This window comes from Brienomyrus brachyistius, chromosome 9 (genome assembly GCF_023856365.1).
Source record: "Brienomyrus brachyistius isolate T26 chromosome 9, BBRACH_0.4, whole genome shotgun sequence".
Taxonomy (NCBI): Eukaryota; Metazoa; Chordata; class Actinopteri; order Osteoglossiformes; family Mormyridae; genus Brienomyrus; species Brienomyrus brachyistius.
Genome location: NC_064541.1, coordinates 2595001 through 2612241, shown reverse-complemented (window position 1 = coordinate 2612241; position 17241 = coordinate 2595001). Strand labels below are relative to the sequence as shown.

Sequence of the window (17241 nt, the reverse complement as noted above, 5' to 3'; positions counted from 1 at the left end):
AAGAAATGATGTTGAATAAAACTAGCAAAGACACCAAGACATAATCCAAATTATATACAAATAAAAGATGGGAATTTAATACTTCTGCTTATAGTATGTAAAACACAAAAGTAAACAGAACATGCTTTTTGTGTGTTAAATCCAGCAAAATGGGTCTGAATGTACTGCTTAATTTCAGATGCCACAGGATCAAAGGCAGATTAAGAAAGAGGTGGAGATTATGTGTGACCTAAACACAATTACTTATAAATTTATACGCCCTCATGAGACTATGTGCAGGTTTTTTTTGGAGAATATTTATTTCATATGTAATACATGTTTAAAAACAAACACAAATACAAAAAAGTCAGATGCCACTAACAGATATGGCAGAAAATGCAATGATTATGTAATATCTGTCGGCTGTAAAAATCATTTGTATTTTCGTTTCAGACTACTCACTTATTGTCAGACATCAGATATTTATACCATGCACATAACTAAATCCCTCATGACATTTGCACTTTTTCGAGTTGCCGAGGACATTCAACACCATAAAATGTGATCAGTGTTGGTCCTGGTTCCTGTGGTTCTCTAGGCGAGCATCATTACCGGTGCCTATCATTACCAGTGCGGATACAGGCACAGCAGTAGCCAGGGTGGCATCTTCTTAGGAGGCACCAACATGCCCCCCGCAGTCGTTAACTGAAACTGGCAAGTTGCCACCTCCTGAGAAGCTCGCACCATTGGCGGCCGTCATTGACTGGCCCTGAAGCTGATGGTAGATCAATGTCCTTATTAAAACTCCAGCTAAACAAATGGATTGGTTTCGCTAGATAACTGGTGGCCTGGATCTGGTGTTAGTTACTAAAAGGTTAAAAAATGATGTTCATGTTGTGCCATGACTGATGTTGTTAATAGAACATTGAAACACCAACAGTGTCATGAAACGGCTTTGCTGTGTATGTCACATTTTCCAATCAGCAGTCAGTATGCATGAATAATATACAAGGTTATTCCCAGAAATGAATGAAACAGAGGGTCAGCAATGATTCTACATGTTAAGATGCTGGACTACACACTACACAACTTTATGTTGAAATTTGAAATTCATAGCTTGGGGGTGGGGTTTATTTCTTTACGGGATCGTACTGAATGAGGCGGAGGGCATCCTCATTCTCCGTTACTCCTTTGATGAATTCGCCTTCTGCCAGCTTATCTGGAGGAGAAAAGAAATGAACAGTTCCATGTTGTTCCTGGCACCCTTAGAGCAAAGCTAATTCTTATTTTACATAACATATCATTCACGCAAGCTGTACTCACCATTATCGGCTTTATTAAAATAGCCCCATAACTTGTTGGCGCGCTTCTCTGGGGTATTCTCATCCTCCGGTAGCTGGGCCTGCTCCTCCTTAGGGATTAGCTTGAAAATGGCCTTGTGTATAAAAGAGAAGCGTATGTAAAACGGAGTGCAGTACTGTCACACTTCCCGGAACGTCGTTTTGTCTTGATTCAAATGTTTAGTTCACCTTGATTGACTGGGAAAATCACATCTGATTATGAAACATACTTTTTTTTACTTTTAACTGGTGGAAGAAACGACTGTATTATGAATGTGAAGAACGTTTAAAATAATTTAAGATCCAAATTTGATATTTAAGTTAGGATCTTTTTAGTTTTAATATTTTATGGAAGTACAACTCTTTCCGATACGTTTTCAAAGCAGCTATGGTGTCTTTTTTTAACGTTTAAAAATGTATTTGATATCGTGTTTAAATATTAATAGTATTAATAATTAATAATAATAATACAATGATCATAATAATAATAAGAAGAAGATAATACATTTTATTTGTAACGCACTTCACATTTTCAACAAAATAAAAATGTCGTAGTAAAAATAAACACCTTTTAAAAATGCAGCGACCCGCAAAAATTATTAAAAGCCCCGCTAGACAGTAATTTTAACTCTTTTTTTAAACTCAGTAACCGGTTAATCATATTGCCCACAATTTAATGGCACCACCTTAAAACCGAAATGCGAAGTCTGTATTATTAAGTTAAAGAAAAAAACCCAATTAATAAACAACATTGAAACAGTGGAAAAATTTTGGTACAGATATTTTTTTCGAGTTGGACAAATACGGGGCTAGTGGTATTTCGAAAAAGAAAATGCGGATTATGTAATCATCATTTATATTATATAAACCATCTTACATTGCGAATTGGATGCCTTGGCTAAATATTTTAATATGCGGGATTTAGCTTGAAGTCAAAATGTTCATGTCAGTAGATCCATAAATGCAGTGCACGTAGTATACCACTAGATGGAAGAGAATATTCACTCTTTCTGTATCGGCTGTTAATTAATTGTGTTTAGCGTTTAATGTTTGTTATTTTAATAAAGTGACTTAAATTAGAAAAACAGCAGGCGCGGACTGGCAATGGGGAGTTCGGGAATTTCCACCGGCCTATATTCACCCCGGTTAGGTGATGCAGATTTTGACTCGTTTCATTTTGGTGATCGGTGACTGCTTTTTTCAAAGTAATACAGTGAGGCCTAATCCTCATGCTACTGTAGTAATACAGTACAATGTGATGTACAGTGATAAGCACAGAAAATGTGGTCGTTTGCAAGTACATCTGATTTAGATGCTACATACACCACATTTATAGATTGGCTAAATATTAAGTAAATGACTTTGGTTTGAATTTTCTTTTTTTTCCACCTGATTTTCTCCTTCCTTGTTCTTGGGGAGGATGATGGACTCTGACCGTCTGTAAATGTTCAAAATGACTCTTGGCAGGAAAGCTTTGTTGTAAGTGCAGCAGAAACATTTTACACGTCATGATAATTCCTGTTCCTTCCGTCTGGGGGGCAGGAGAGTGCAGAGCCCCATAATTTTGTCCTGAGCCCAGGAATCGTGCAAGCCAGCCCTGAGCATGATAGGATTAACTTTGTGCATTGTGATTGGATTGACTTTGTGTAGTATGATAAGATTGACACTATGGTTATATGGATTTGTACCACCTTGATAGATAGTACTAGATCCCTATCCAGCGTTTTAGTATCTACAAAGTAGCAGGTTATAGCTAAAGCAAACATTTTAACTGAATTGTGCATATAATCAAAATTAAAATCTATCCTTATATTTGAATCAAATAGATTTGGTCTTATTACAGAGTTAATTAAACTGTCATTTTCTTGGTTTTTGGTTCTGGTACTGACTTAATTCCAGCTAAAGAAGGTGTCAGATGTTTCTGGCTGCCTTGAGTCGCTTTAGTAGAATCTCACTTGTTAACACCTTGCCTGGCCCACATCTCTGCTGTAATGGAAACGTAACCATGTGGAAACGCATCCCTGGCCCCCAACTCACCTGGCAGATCTCAGTCACCTCTGACTTGGTGATGTAGCCATTCTTGTCGACATCGAAGAGTGAGAAGGCCCACTCTAATTTGAGTGCCATTTTCCCTGAGGAGGTGAGGTGCAGGGCAATGATGTACTCCTTAAAATCCAGCGTGCCGTCATCATTGGTGTCGAAGGAACGGAAAACGTGTTTAGCGTAGGTCTTAGCATCGCTGTCCGGGAAGAAGCGCTCGTAGATCTTCTCGAACTCTCTAGGGGAGATGCGGCCTGACGGACATTGCTTTTGGAAGTTATCGTACCACTGACATAGCTCTGTCTCCGTGAACTTGGTGTTGAGCTTCAGGTCCTCTAGGATCTCCTTGGACATGGCACTGCTCTTAGTGTTCCCCATCTTCTTTTGTTGATAGAAAAACTACGAGCGTATTCTGTGTAGGACTTTGCCCTCTAGTTCTTGGAGTTTATTTAAGTGTTTTGATTTGGATTCAAAACTCAATCTTTATTTTCTTCTGCAGATTCTCTCTTCCAAAAATATGTCACAGTTCAATGGTCTCTGCAAAGCAAATTCCAATAATTAACAATGCTCACTACACACAAAAACAGAAGCGGATCGTGTCTGTGTACATCACCAGGAATCAGGAAACTGCTTGAGGCAGTAAAATAACCAAAATCCAATTACCACATACTAGCTACTGTAGAGAAGTACGAAAGAAGATGTTGTCCAAGAGATACAGCCTAAAGAAGAAAGGGGATCATCTAAAATTTCAGAGAAAGATATAATAATAATAAAATTGATTAATAAAGAAGAGTGGAAAACAAAAGATTATGGCAGGAAAAATGCCTACAGGAGAGGGGAGAGAGAGATGTCTGACATAAAATATGATAGAAGAGCCAAACTGAACCTACCAGAGTCAGGAGGTGAAACGAAAGTGAGGTTTTGGACTGAGGAAGGTGGTAGGAGAAGGGAGAATCAGGAACCTATTTCTGATGGTTGGCTTAAGTCAGTTATCCAGGATTTGTAGTGACTGAGCCTCTTCAAGACCCCAATTAACCTCCAGTTTCTTATTTTGTCTGTGTGCTGCCATCAAAAGTGCTTTCAGTCCATTCAAAAGCTGTGTCACATAACTGGCCTGGTAATGAAAGAGTGGCTGATGTTCACACTCGACGTGACAACAATGAGAGACGCAAGAAACGTGAGGCTAATTAAAGGCACTAAATAAGTGGTAAAGGTATGAAACTTAGCAGCTAGGAAAATCTAAATGAACAAACATTACTATTGATCAAACGGATTTTGCTGTGAAGTTTTTGGACTCCGGTTTTTATTTATGAAAAGTACATATTTCGTTTAAAATTTTACTATAAAAATATTTAAAATAGGCAATACTGTGGCTCAGTGGGTAACATTGTAACCTTCTAGGTAAAGTATTGCTGTTTCATCCTTCCAAATGCAAATGAATGAGTAATTGTATTTCTGAGTGTCCTGTAGTGTACTGGAATTATTTCTGTATCACACACCACCCCCAGTTACCAGTAATAGTGTCCAGACTATTTTGATGATAAATTGGTGAATTTAAGGCATTAGAAACTAGGTATAGACAATCACTAAGAAATAAAGAAATATCTAGCCTCACTGAGCATAGCGTATTATATAATACAGATAACAGCATGTTTGCAACATCTGTTTCACGACTTTGTACAGGAAACTCCAGCATCAACAAATAATTAACCCTGAAGAGTGCCATCTGCTTTGGTCACGCTTACTTTTCCTATGTTTTCCATGGAAACCTTACTTTATACGGGTCTATTCACACAAAAAGCACATAAATTGTTTACTTCTAGACCCTCCACAGCAGGTATCAAAAATTGTTCCCACCCCCTCCCAATTCAGTGGATACAATTATTTAAGGTTAGTAAGAATCTATTCCCTGTCTTGACTTCAGAACTTGAAATGAGCTTATCTGATTTGTCTTTAATCATAGTCTGCCATCTGCACTATCAATCATGTCGACAAGAATCTCTGCTTCCTTCTCCTCTGGTATCGGGTATGTTGAACTGCAGTAATAAAAACTGATAATATTTCTCTGTCATTTTATTTAATTTGGGTTTTACAAACACATAGATGATGTACCATCATCATATTTCCATGCAAAATTTATTATTTTATTTTTTTTATCAAGGACGACCTGGATTAGCTACATGAACAACAGGTAGCTAATTTCCATGATATCTATATGCAGAACCGTTTAGCAGAAAATTATGAGCACAGTCATGCCTGAAATAGACATGTCCAGCTTTCCCGTGTTTTAATCTCTGCTCACCTCTTACATTCCTCTGCTGCTTCTCGCCATCTGTGCCGCTAAGGAAGCCCTGTAATTCATTAGCGGGATTTGGACAAGGAAGGAGAACCTCTCTCAGGATCCCAATCTGTTAATCCGCCTGTCGAACTGCCAGTATATTTACTGTCATCCCCCAACGTCTCTGTGTTGCCGGACCTTTCCGCAGGCGCTCCTTATCTACCTCCTCCCTCAGCTCCTTTTACACAAACTCTTTCCACTCAATGCATCCATGTACCGGACCTCTTTCTTTAACTTGCACCCCCACCTGTGTGTTTTCTTCCCCGTTCTTTCTTATTGTTTCTACAGGACAATTACTTAGTCTATAAATACACTCAGAGATTCACCCTGTATTGGATTATCTGTCCTAAACCAATGACATCACTGCTCCCACCAAAAATAAAATAAAAAATTACAGCCTCTCAACTCCTCTCTTGAGGTTTCAGTCTTGGTGCCGTTCACATGTAACTATATTATTAACATGCAGCATAATAAAATATGATATATGGTGTAATACAAGTCCTTCTAAATGTTTAAATGCCTGAAATGAACTCACATACATTTACTTACCTACATGTGTGACAGTCAAACTGATCAGCTCTCACATTTCATAAAGCACGGCCTTCCAAGTATATTACAGGCATAACAACACCAAACGACTGGGCAAACATACCTACAAACATCTCACATATCTTACCTCAGCAGATTACGATGTTAAATCCAGGCCAGGCAGCCTACCATTACGTTAACGTCAGAGGGCAGAGACGGTAGCTAAGGTTGGAAGGGGAATGTCTGTCACTCTTGCCACAATGCTGCCCTTGCTGTCGCCATCCTGGAGCTTGCGGACGAAAAGTCTTTGTTCCACATACCTTATATTGGGTTTCCTCTAGGTCTCACTGTGTGTTTGTCGTGCATACATACACGATCATGTGACCCCCCCACATACTGAATATAATTAAAAAATAATTGTCAAAAAAGGCTTCATCAGAAAATTAATAAATTATTTTTCAAATGACGTGTTTGAGAAGAGATAACATACACTGACGTGCATTTAATAGACTGTGATTAAATGAATTATTAAAAATTAATTATTAATTGAAGTCTTTGCAGTGTCTTTAAATTAAATATAAGAGTTCACTGAAAGGTAGCACCCTGGCTGAAACCTGCCCACACAAGGTGCCACATAAAATTTTGATGAAGAAACACTAAGCAGAAATACACATGGAAACATCTGTACAGCGGGACTATGGGAAATTAGTTGGACATCTGCAAAGGATTGTGGGTAAAAGTCTTAGAAAAACACTTCATCATCCCCCAAGACATAAGCTAACAAAGAAATACTGTTTGGGTTAATTAATACATTTTTGCACATCTTACGACTAGTAAATAGCACAAAGCAACATACGTGCATGTTATGTATATCCAGAGTTGCATAAAATAAATGACAGACTAAATACATTTTGTTCACCTAAGTTATTACCCAACTACTAACCAAAAATAATCTACCCCTCTACAAAACAATAGATAATTAGAAAAACAAACAAGGAATGATTAGAACAAAGCGGGATACATGTGCACATCGATTGACAGAGAACCACAGAGAGGCAGATTTAATATTGTGCTTCAGTTCTTGAACAAATTTATACCAGACTCTGAATTGCTACAGCCAGAGTGAATTGATCTTAAGATCTGTTTTTCAGATTTAACATTAGCGATGGAAGAAACAGTGAAAAACATACTAAGTGGAAACACCCACAGGCTGTGCCATTTCCTAGTGAAACAATAAACAATACGGCCGCGCCGAAGCACCAGTATCAATCGAGGAGAAAGAGGGAGGCTGAGAAGGAAGGGAGCGGAGGGTCTAGGGGCCGTAGATAAATTCTAGTTAATGGGTTGTAATGACACATAATGACAGACATGACTTTCCCACGGAATTGAGTGATAGAAACAAACAAACGATAGTTAGAATAACAAAAACAGAGCTTGTCTGCCTCAGGTTGTGACTCAGCTGATAAAGGCCAGAGCTGGGAGTTCGTAACCTCCATTCTGTTTGCCCTCACACTCAGTAAAGACAGCTTTATGAAGGAGAATCCATGTGTTGAGCTATTCTTTTTCTACAGCTTAATTTAATATAATTATTCTCTTTCTCTTTGCTGGATTTTATTATTTAAACGCTCCCTTCTCGGACTGGATATCAGCATCAACAGAAAAAAATAAAGGTATTGTTTCAAAAGCTACATAAATAATTAATCATATTTTTAAAATGTCTATATTTTACATATATAATTACTGGTAACTGCAACTGCATGTTCATTTTGGAACATACAAATATATTTCTGCTTTAATGAAAGATTATCTATATATTATTATCTGTCGGGCTAAAATAAAAACTTATTTTGGAAAATGGACACTGGTGTAATAGCACAGGGCCTAAATATCTATCCATCTGGCATGCAGACAAAACACAAAGTGGGGACACCCACACCGTTTGATTAAATGTCCTTCAGGAGAGAGGGGGGCGGATAAAATCAAATCAGAGACAGTTTTTAAACTGCTGCCATAATCGTAAACATTACTTATATTTTTAAATAGCAGATCAGCAAAGGTATCTTTTTAGTAATGAAGGTATTAATTAAGCACGACGTAACTATTTAATAGTGCACAACTTACTCAATTACTCAGTTCTTCTGATCAAAACATGTCGGTTGTTAAATGGTTTTGATTTAATGTGCATAGCAGAGGAATGAAGGCATTTAATAACAAAGAAACGGTGCCTCGGTGCTATGATGTTCACAATGCTTTCTTGTAAATGTAACATTTCTTCTGTACCTGACAGTAGTACTTATTTTGTTTTGCCTACACAAATGTGTGGTGAGTTTTCTACTGGAGAACTGTGGTTAAATCATACAACTCGAATGTGCCTCAATCTATTGATTGTAGATGTTTTTTAAAGTGTATAATGAATTACTTTCTTTGTGAAACAGGACTGGATACATAGACAATAACAGAAAGAGGTCAAGGCACTTATTAAAAAACTCTTTGAGAAGAAACAAACCAATTAGAGGAGCGGAGAAGGGTCAACCAGCCTGCAGAAAAACAATGTCAAACTGCAGCCTCCCTGAACGACCTCCCTCCACCGTGATATTTGACACTCGGTCAGAGGCGGTGATCTTGCCCGATGGTGTCGTTTCTGTGGCAGGCATCACCGTGGTGACGGGGGGTGCTGAGCTGACTTGTGGATCCTGCCTGTTGGCCTTCGGCGTTTGGGGAACCCTGATCGGCATCAGCGTGGTCCTGCTTGGCATCTGGGACCAGAATGCAGAGAAACACAGAGTTTCCACTCTGCTGGCTTTGGGACTGGTGATCCTGGCCCTGAGCTTAGGGATGGTGCTGGGAGTTGCTGGTTATCGCTACAGCAATAAAAAGAAACAAGTCATTGACTGGGGGAATGACGAGGGAAAAGTCGTGATGGTGGATGAGAGGAATACCGGTTGTGTGAAGACAGTTACTGTATAAATGTTTACATTATAAAATGTTACACTGCGTCACACCTGCCATAGTCTACACTTGTTTAGAATACAGTCGATTAGATGCATATGCCTTTTAACCCTATTATTGCATGTAACACGGTCCCGTTCAAAAAAAAGAAAAAAAACATACTGGTTGCAAACTGCACAAAACAAAAACAGTTTATTCATACAGTATTCACTCTTCGGGCCTTTTCTCCATCTTACTTTGTGTGTACATTCCAAGACAGGTTCAAATACATGGACGATGAACCAGATCAGAACAAAAATCAAGTAAAGAAAATTTTCTGACTTCGTGAGCAGTCCTGCGGAAGAGGTTGCATATAGCTCTATACTGGACGTATCGCCGTGGACATATCACCTTAAATCCCAAGAAAGCTTTGACCCGTCAGGGGACTGCTACACGGCAATATCAGAGAAAAAGAGAAAACAGTTTCAAAAAAACAAAAAAAAAACGTGTTTTTTATTACTAAATAGAGCTGAACTAATGATCAGGCTACTGCTAGTATTGAACGTTATGTTCGACAATGTCTCTGATAAACAAATGGTGCTTTACTCAAGTAATATATTCTTCGTCTTATTTGTCTTTCAATATGAATATCCTACTTCCCCTTTCTAATAAGCGGTTTTAATAAAACAAGAATGTAACAGGAACAAGACTAAATGTTTCCTGTGATAGGGATTAAGCGATCGTTTTCTCCCTTTTTAATACTTACAGAAACGATCAAACGGCATTACAGGCTCTTTTTACTTTTTAACTCTAACTTAAGTGTTGATTTTAGTATTCTTTTTTAAAGTAGAATTTTATTTTGGTGACATTTTATAGACAAGTTATTATGTGCGAGGGAATAAAACATTTACTTGTAAAGTTGACAAGTAACTAAAGAATGGAACATGCACGACGTTGTGCCTTATGGCAATCATTTAACTTACTACCTTTTAAAATCGGTATCATAGATGGGACATTCGACACAGTACGTACTTTGATCTTTTATAACCATAAATTGCTTCCTAGTCCCATTCAGTGTCAGTAAACTCAATGGGGAGACAGTGTAATAATTTAAATACAACTATCTCGAGTTTTTCGGGTGGGGGCGAATGAAATTAAAATAAACATTGGGGGACACAAGTCCTGTCTGTTGAGATTACTATAATGTCGAGGTATAATCGCCAGTTATATTGAATCTTGCCGATGAGTAGATACGCTGTGTATGTGCGTATTTGTCGCCCCCTGGTGTTTCTTTAAAAAACTACAATTACACTTGATTTCTGTAAACTGTAACACAAATACCTACGTTATATGTTGTCACAATATTGTTTATATTTAATTATATACTGAATGTTGTTTTTGTTTGCATGAATTGTCAGTGTTTTCTTCTTCCTGTGTATAACTTCTTGTGTCTAACATCTGTTCAGTATTTACCAGCTATAAAAGACAGTAAAGTTAAACATACATCTTTTCGACCTTTAGCATTGGTTAATTAATAATAGCTGCTACATCACAAAATAGCTCTGCAAACGTTTCTGATTTATGCTTCCAATATAAATATGAAATACGTGTAGATAAAGTATATATCATATAGAAATATAAACGACTGTAAAATATTGTAAACTGTTTCTAGCTATCCACGCATCATTTCGGTACAACACCAAGATCCACCATGGAATTACCAGGGCCACGTCAATAATTCAGACAGGTATTGGGCTTGGGGTAATTTACGTCACATGACACGCTGAGCCTTTCGCGTCACGTGTCTGTATTCAAGTTTCAGGAAACTTTTTTTCTGGGTATGAATCAGGAGCGGCTTGGGCCCGCCCACCCTCGACGCGATTGGCTTTACTGGTCATCTGTAGGATCTTGATTGGTTATGAACGTCTTTCAATCACAGTCATAATGCGAACGCACGCCCCCCTTCTTTAAACTCTGTTTGAGAAATTGATATCCTCTCAAAAAGTAAGGACAATAATTATACCTGGAAGAAAAAGTTGAAGTTTTCTATTTTTAACGAAAAATATCCGGCACGTGTTGGGACCGTAAGGGGTGAGTTGAGAGGTAATCGAACAGGAAGCTTTTTGTTTTACAGACTGCTTGGTTTGGTAGTTGATTAGTACATGTCGATCAAGGTGTTTTTAGTGCTATTTTTGTCAGCGATCTTGTTTGATATTATGCCTTCATATCGTGTGCAGTAGTCCGTCATTACTTAAGGTCAGTGCTTGACCCGTGTATTTAAACATGCTTCTGCTTGTTTGTGCTGGTGTGTTTTGACGGGGTCTCATTCGCATATTGTAGTATCAGGCTGCATATCTACACACTGTATGTGTTTTTTTTTAACTTTACTAAGTTGTTTGATTTTTTTTTTTACTTGTGATCTTCCTCCTCCTGTCACATAACGATGACAGAATTTCCAACAAACGAAACTGTATACGATGTAATTGATGCTGACTCTGTTTTATTCTTATATAAGATTAATGAAACTAGTTGCTCAAGTCGCCCAAAATAATCAGACAAGTTAGTTGACATGGGCGCCAGAAAATATGTACCCTGTCGTCATTTGTATCCATGGTTAACTCTTACTACAATAAAATGGCACTCTGTGAATGGTATGCTGACACTGGAGCAAGAAATGAAAGCTACTCTGAGCTGCTGTTCTAACCTGCGAAAGATCTTATGCAAACTTATCTGGTTAGGAGGGATGCCAGCTTGGGGAGTTTGGCCTTCTCTGGTTAGAGAGGAGCCTGACTGGTTAAAAATGGAAGAAGTGTGGCGAGGAGTCCCAGATGCAGAGCAAATATGACTTTGTGTGCTTCCTTTTTCAGATTGGGCGCCCAATCCCGCCAGCCCGCCCCACACATAATTAGCTAATTTGTGAGGAAGTTTCATTTCAGGGACTTTTTGTAAGCACACTGCAATGGAGAAATTTGTCAAGAGCAGTGCACAGGCAACTGGGGAACCATGCAAGTCAAGTAAAGAGACGTAGATCCATAGTCTATAGATACTTATGAATGGTGCACACTGGGATGGACCAGTTGCACTGTTAGTAGAAAACCTCATATTTCTACAGGTATATTTAAATAGCTGGGAAGGGCTTAGGGATGGAGTTCAGTGAGAGCATCCTCTGTGCTGCTGGCGACTTAGAGTTGGACCCTGAGATTGTGAGCGAGGAGGCTGGCAAGGTCTACTCTGAGCTACAGGTGAGCTGCTGCATTCAGCAAAGCTACCCAAGGCTGCTGTGAGTGTGGCCCTCTCCGGCTTCCTGAACAACGCCTGGGTCAGCATTCACATGTTTTGTCATCCTGTGATCCGCCGGTCCCCCTCGTCCTGTTCTTCCCATCCCGTTACGGGGACCCCTCTCTTCCTGCCTGCAGTCCGTGATCGAAGCCCACGGGCCTGAGGCAGTGGAGCCACTGGTGCCCATTCTGGTGTGGGTCCTGGAGGGACTGGCGAGCTGCCGGGTCCAGCTGAAGGAAAGTGAGGAAGAAGCTGAGAGGGAGAAGGGGGAGCGGAAGGAGCTGTTGGAGAGGTTTCAGAGTGAGAGAGCCCTGCGCAAGGAGAGCCAGGAGGTACGGCAAGTGAGGCGTGGGGAGCTCCTGCTGACTGTCGGGATGCCATGGGAGGCAGCGTGTGGCTCAGTGGGCTAAGCCTGTGTGCCTGTAATCTGAAGGTCGCCGTTTCAAACCAGCCTCAGCACGTCTGCGGGTCCTTGAGTGAGGTTCTTAACCCCCAGCTCCCTGGGCGCTACTACAGGTGGCTGCCCTTTGCGGACAGCTTACTCTACAAAAAAGAGCAAGTTGAGGGAGGCGTAAAGACAGTTTCCCCAGAGGGATCAGTGAAGTATTGATTATTATGGGTCCTTTTAGACATCGACAGGTCGAGCGGGCTCACCGAGGGGGGGCACCAGAGAGAACATCATGAGGAAGAGGGGTGCCTGGCTGCGTGGTGTGAAGCTGTCTTCCGTTGCTTTCAGCGGTACCTGGAGCTGGATGACCAGTTCGAGCAGGAGCGAAGGGCGATGCGGGGCAGAGAGAAGGAGCGAGAGCAGAGGGAGCGAGAGCTGGAGAGAAAAGCGCGAGAGCAGGCCGACCAGCGTGAGTTTGGCTCTCTGTTTGTTTTCTGCTGCTTTTCTTGCCTTTAATCCCGTTTTCTTGCATTCTTTCACTAGCCTCTGTTACCCCCCCCCCCCCCCACACACACATACACACACACACACACACACACACATACACCATTTTCTTATTTTCTTTCTGCCTTAAAATCTGGGTTCTTACCTTAAGTAAAAAGGACCAATTCACATTTCAAATGCGTAATTATAACCACAAAGCCCTTTCTGTTCGGGTAGGGTAATTCCATGCTGCGGAAAAGTGGTGTGATTGTTTCCTTTTTTCCTGATGCTTTTTGTATTGTTCTGTATGGTGGTGATGTAAACCGGATTCTGACTTTTTGGAATTTTGAGTGTACTTATCAATTTTAGCTTTTTAGGTGATTGTTCTATGTCCATTTTATTTAATGTCCGCTGTACAGACAGGGGTTGCCTAAGTTGTCCTCGTTAATCACCGTGTACGTCAGACGTACAAGGGATTCATTATGGTGTCAGTGGTCACAGAAACAGAACAGATCTGGCAACAACGAGGGAAATTATGGTGCCCACATTACGATTAGTGCAAAAGAGCCAAATGGGAATCGGGCTTTAATTGTTTAACATTATTGTAGTGGTGGCCCTGGAGGAGCAGAAATCCATCCTCGCTCGAGACCTGAGCACTTTGAAACACACGCACAATAAGGTGAGCTGCCCGTTTCCCCTCTTAAAAATGCAGCGCTTTTAAGAGCCGCTAACCTTCAGTCGCTTATTCCCTCTGCAAAGCTGCTGCACAGTTACCGGGACCTTCTGGAGCGGAGGAGGGACTCGGAGAGGGGAGACGGCTCTCTGTCTCCCAGAAGGTAACTCACTTCTTCCTTGTATCCATGCTTTTTTACATCTGTTAGTTTTATATCTTTTTTTAATATAGTTATTTATGTGTGGCGTTAGTTTTATTGTTTTTGTACCAACTTATTGCTTGCTGATAATTTAAATTTAAATTTTCTTTCCTTAATTGTCCTTGAAGTCCCCTTGGGCATTCGAAACCTTCCGAAGCTTCAGTCTTGCAGGTAAGTAAAAAAATCTAGCATCTGTAAATTATTACAAATATTTGGAATGACAATAAATTCCCTGTATTTGGAATGACAATCAATTCCCTGTGTACTTCCAGATGAAATCAAGAGTAGAAACTCCCCCAGATCGCCGCCCTTTGGAGGCCCTCAATCCCGAGGACAGGCGAGCAGGCGAGGATGGAGAGGCAGGTGCTGCGTCCTTCTTAGAAGCCATCATCAACTCCACGCCTGAGCTGGCGGAGGTGGATCGCCTAGCTGAAGCCAGGTACCATTTGTGCTTCCCTGATCTCAGTGATTTTGGGTCAGCAACTTATCCCAAATGGAAAGCAGCAAAGCAGGAGAGTACCTTTTCCAGCTCCAAACTACTGGTTTTGGCTTGGAAGTCAGCACAGTGTTTTATGTTTTTAGTTCGAAATACGAACATGTTCTGGGTGCACCGAGAGCACTTAAACGTTATGGTATTTGGGAGTATAGGGTGAAGAATTGTGATATAATAATGAATTTGTGCAAATGAAATGTGTAAGTAGCATCATGGAGGAAGTTGAGTTGGTTTTATTTCTCTTACGCCTGCACTGTCACCATGAGCAGAACTGAAATCGCTTTAGCCCATGTGTCAGTAGGTCTGCCATGATTTCCTATGTCAAATCTTTAGTTTGTTACCCTGTATTCCTGGAGCCTGCTGTTGGGTCCCCTGCTTGCTAAGGGTGTTCTTGTGTGAAGATAACATCTTCGAGGTGTGTTGTGATGCACGCAAGTTTTATTCTGGAATGTTGCCCCTGCCCCCCAGCGGAGCTGAACCTGGGAACGTGAGCGACCTCAGGATGGAACATGAGGCCAGCGGGCAGGCAAATGGAGATGTGGGGAGGAACGACGGAGAGGAGGAGGAGGAGGATGACGATGACGGAGAGAGCCTGGAATGGGAGCTAAGGAACACTGACTCTGTCTTCTCTGAGCTGTCCGAGCTGAGTCAAGATTATGTGGAGAGCGTGGACCGGGGGGCCAGTGTCCGAGGTGAAGTGGAGGGCGAGGGAGGGGTTAAATCAACATGCATCTGCTCAGTTGGGGTCCCCAGACCTGTTTGACATCGCTTCCTTTTTCGCACAGGCAGTGCAGACCAGCAAGAGGGCATCCTGTCCCAATATGAGGAACTGAAACGCACCAAGTATGAGAGCTTCTTCAGTGCTGTGACTGTGAGCTGCTGGCCTCACTAAATGGAGGGCGTGGCCTCCTTCCCGATAGCACAAGCCTCACTCCTCCTTTCCCTTGTCGACCCAGCGAACTGATCGATGGTGCCCGTAGAGCGCTGATCAGCCGCGTGGAGGAACTGACCAGTGAGAGGGCTTCCCTGAGCTGCGAGCTGGCATCGTACCGTGAAGCTGTCATGCGTTTGGAGGGGAAGGTCAAGGAGCTGGAGGAAGACGTCAAGCGGTGAGGCGAACGACTTTTGCTGACGATTGTCCACGACGTGCACGATGCTGTGATTAGTGTGTTCAACTCTTCCTGGCTACTCGTATATGGCATGGTTGCTCACTAGGTGGTGCTGTAACCTTACACCTCTCTAAGATTTCCTTCCCCTTGCTCTGTGTCTGGTTTGTTCTCGCTGTGTTTGTGGGTTTCCTCTAGTTGCTCCAGTTTCCTCCTGCAAGCCTTATACTTGTGGTGAGGGGAATTAGTGACTGAAAAGTGCCCCCTAATGTCCCTGTATTGGATGGCTTGTTACTAATTTGCTTTAAGATGGTTAATTTAGCAGGTTATTTCATATTTCTTATTCTTCATGTACTATTATTTCTCCTGACAGACTTCACAAAGAACTGGAACAAAATCCTGGAGAAGATTCAGAGGTGAGAAAGTATAGCACACACACACACACATGTGTGTGTGTGTGTGTGTGTGTGTGAAATTTTTTATATATATATATATATATATTATAATATAATATTTTACACACGCAAACACGTAAATGTAAAAATATTATTTATAAATACAATACAATAGTCCTCCCTCTTATACACGGTTTCAGTTTCTTGTGGTCAACTGCGGTCCACAAATATCACATGGAAAATTCCAGAAATAAACAATTTATAAGCTGTAAGTTGCGTGCTGATCTGAGTAGCGTGATGAACTCTCACCATCCTGCCCGGGGTGTGAATCACCCCTTTGTGCAGCGTATCCATGCTGACTATTCTACCCTTCCCTTAGTCACTTGGCGGCTGTCTCTGATATCACGTCAACTGCCGTGGTTTTGCAGAGCTCAGCTTCAAGCACTGTTCTCTTATTCTCTTCTTGTGTCTAATTTATCAGTTAAACTTCATCAGAGGTATGTAGTGGTAGCCTAATGGTTAGGGAAGTGTGCTTGAAATTGACAGATTGCTGGTTTGAATCCCTCACCAGCAAAGTACCGCTGAGGTACCCTGAGCATGGTACTGCTCCCCGGGCACTGAATTAGCTGCCCCCTCTTATATCACAATGTCACATATGGGTTAAATGCAGATGAAACATTTAATTGTTGTGCACTGTGTGCTGTGGTGTGTCAACAATGATGATGAATAACTTTGAATTTTCAATGTATGTGTAAGTAAAAAAGCATAATATGCACTGCCTGGCCAAAAGAAAGCCGCCATTTTAATTGTGCGTTGGACCACCTTTAGCTTTGATTATGATGCACATTTTGTCATGGCATTGTTTCCACAAGCTTATGCAACATCTTACCCCTTATTTTCATCCAGATTTGCATTCATTTCTCACTGAGATCCTGTATTGACAAATGAGTTGAACCACTCCATAAAGCCTCCTTCAGCACATCCCAAAGACCTTCAATGAGGTTGAGGTCACAACTCTGTGGTGACCAAGTCATATGTGAAAATGATTCCTCATGCTCCCTGAACCACTCAT

General features: G+C 41.0%; 3 protein-coding genes across 7 annotated transcripts in view; 2 read left to right on the top strand and 1 right to left on the bottom strand.

Annotated features, from left to right (window-relative positions):
• Nucleotides 1-84: 84 nt before the first annotated feature.
• Nucleotides 85-6533, bottom strand: rcvrn2 (recoverin 2). Of its 2 annotated transcripts, none has more exons than XM_049025808.1 (4): nt 6374-6533; nt 3357-3896; nt 1303-1414; nt 85-1198 (listed from the first exon to the last, which is right to left on the bottom strand). In XM_049025808.1, exons 2-4 carry the CDS (start codon nt 3735-3737, stop codon nt 1110-1112), a joined length of 582 nt encoding a protein of 193 aa, XP_048881765.1. In that variant the 5' UTR covers nt 3738-3896; nt 6374-6533; the 3' UTR covers nt 85-1109. The 2 variants fall into 2 exon arrangements, with proteins under 2 accessions (XP_048881765.1, XP_048881764.1); XM_049025807.1 differs by lacking the exon at nt 6374-6533 and adding an exon at nt 5662-6110.
• A 1094-nt stretch (nt 6534-7627) lies between these two features.
• On the top strand, nt 7628-10558 carry LOC125748996 (transmembrane protein 100-like). Its single transcript, XM_049025812.1, has 2 exons — nt 7628-7895; nt 8661-10558. The coding sequence occupies exon 2, from the start codon at nt 8776-8778 to the stop codon at nt 9190-9192; it is 417 nt and encodes a 138-aa protein (XP_048881769.1). The 5' UTR covers nt 7628-7895; nt 8661-8775; the 3' UTR covers nt 9193-10558.
• Nucleotides 10559-10712: 154 nt separating this feature from the next.
• The window catches only part of si:dkey-17m8.1 (C-Jun-amino-terminal kinase-interacting protein 4), a 14575-nt gene continuing 8046 nt past the window's right edge, over nt 10713-17241 (top strand). For 3 of the 4 annotated variants that reach the window (XR_007399715.1, XM_049025670.1, XM_049025667.1), the window contains exons 1-12: nt 10713-11256; nt 12021-12395; nt 12570-12764; nt 13169-13289; nt 13912-13982; nt 14063-14139; nt 14304-14346; nt 14448-14614; nt 15137-15360; nt 15454-15511; nt 15625-15777; nt 16148-16190. Coding sequence is in view for 3 of the 4 variants with exons in the window: in XM_049025670.1 (XP_048881627.1) it covers nt 12297-12395; nt 12570-12764; nt 13169-13289; nt 13912-13982; nt 14063-14139; nt 14304-14346; nt 14448-14614; nt 15137-15360; nt 15454-15511; nt 15625-15777; nt 16148-16190 (1251 nt within the window). In the remaining variant the exon portion in view is untranslated. The remainder of the gene's footprint in view (nt 11257-12020; nt 12396-12569; nt 12765-13168; nt 13290-13911; nt 13983-14062; nt 14140-14303; nt 14347-14447; nt 14615-15136; nt 15361-15453; nt 15512-15624; nt 15778-16147; nt 16191-17241) is intronic. The other variant, XM_049025668.1, reaches the window with a different exon arrangement.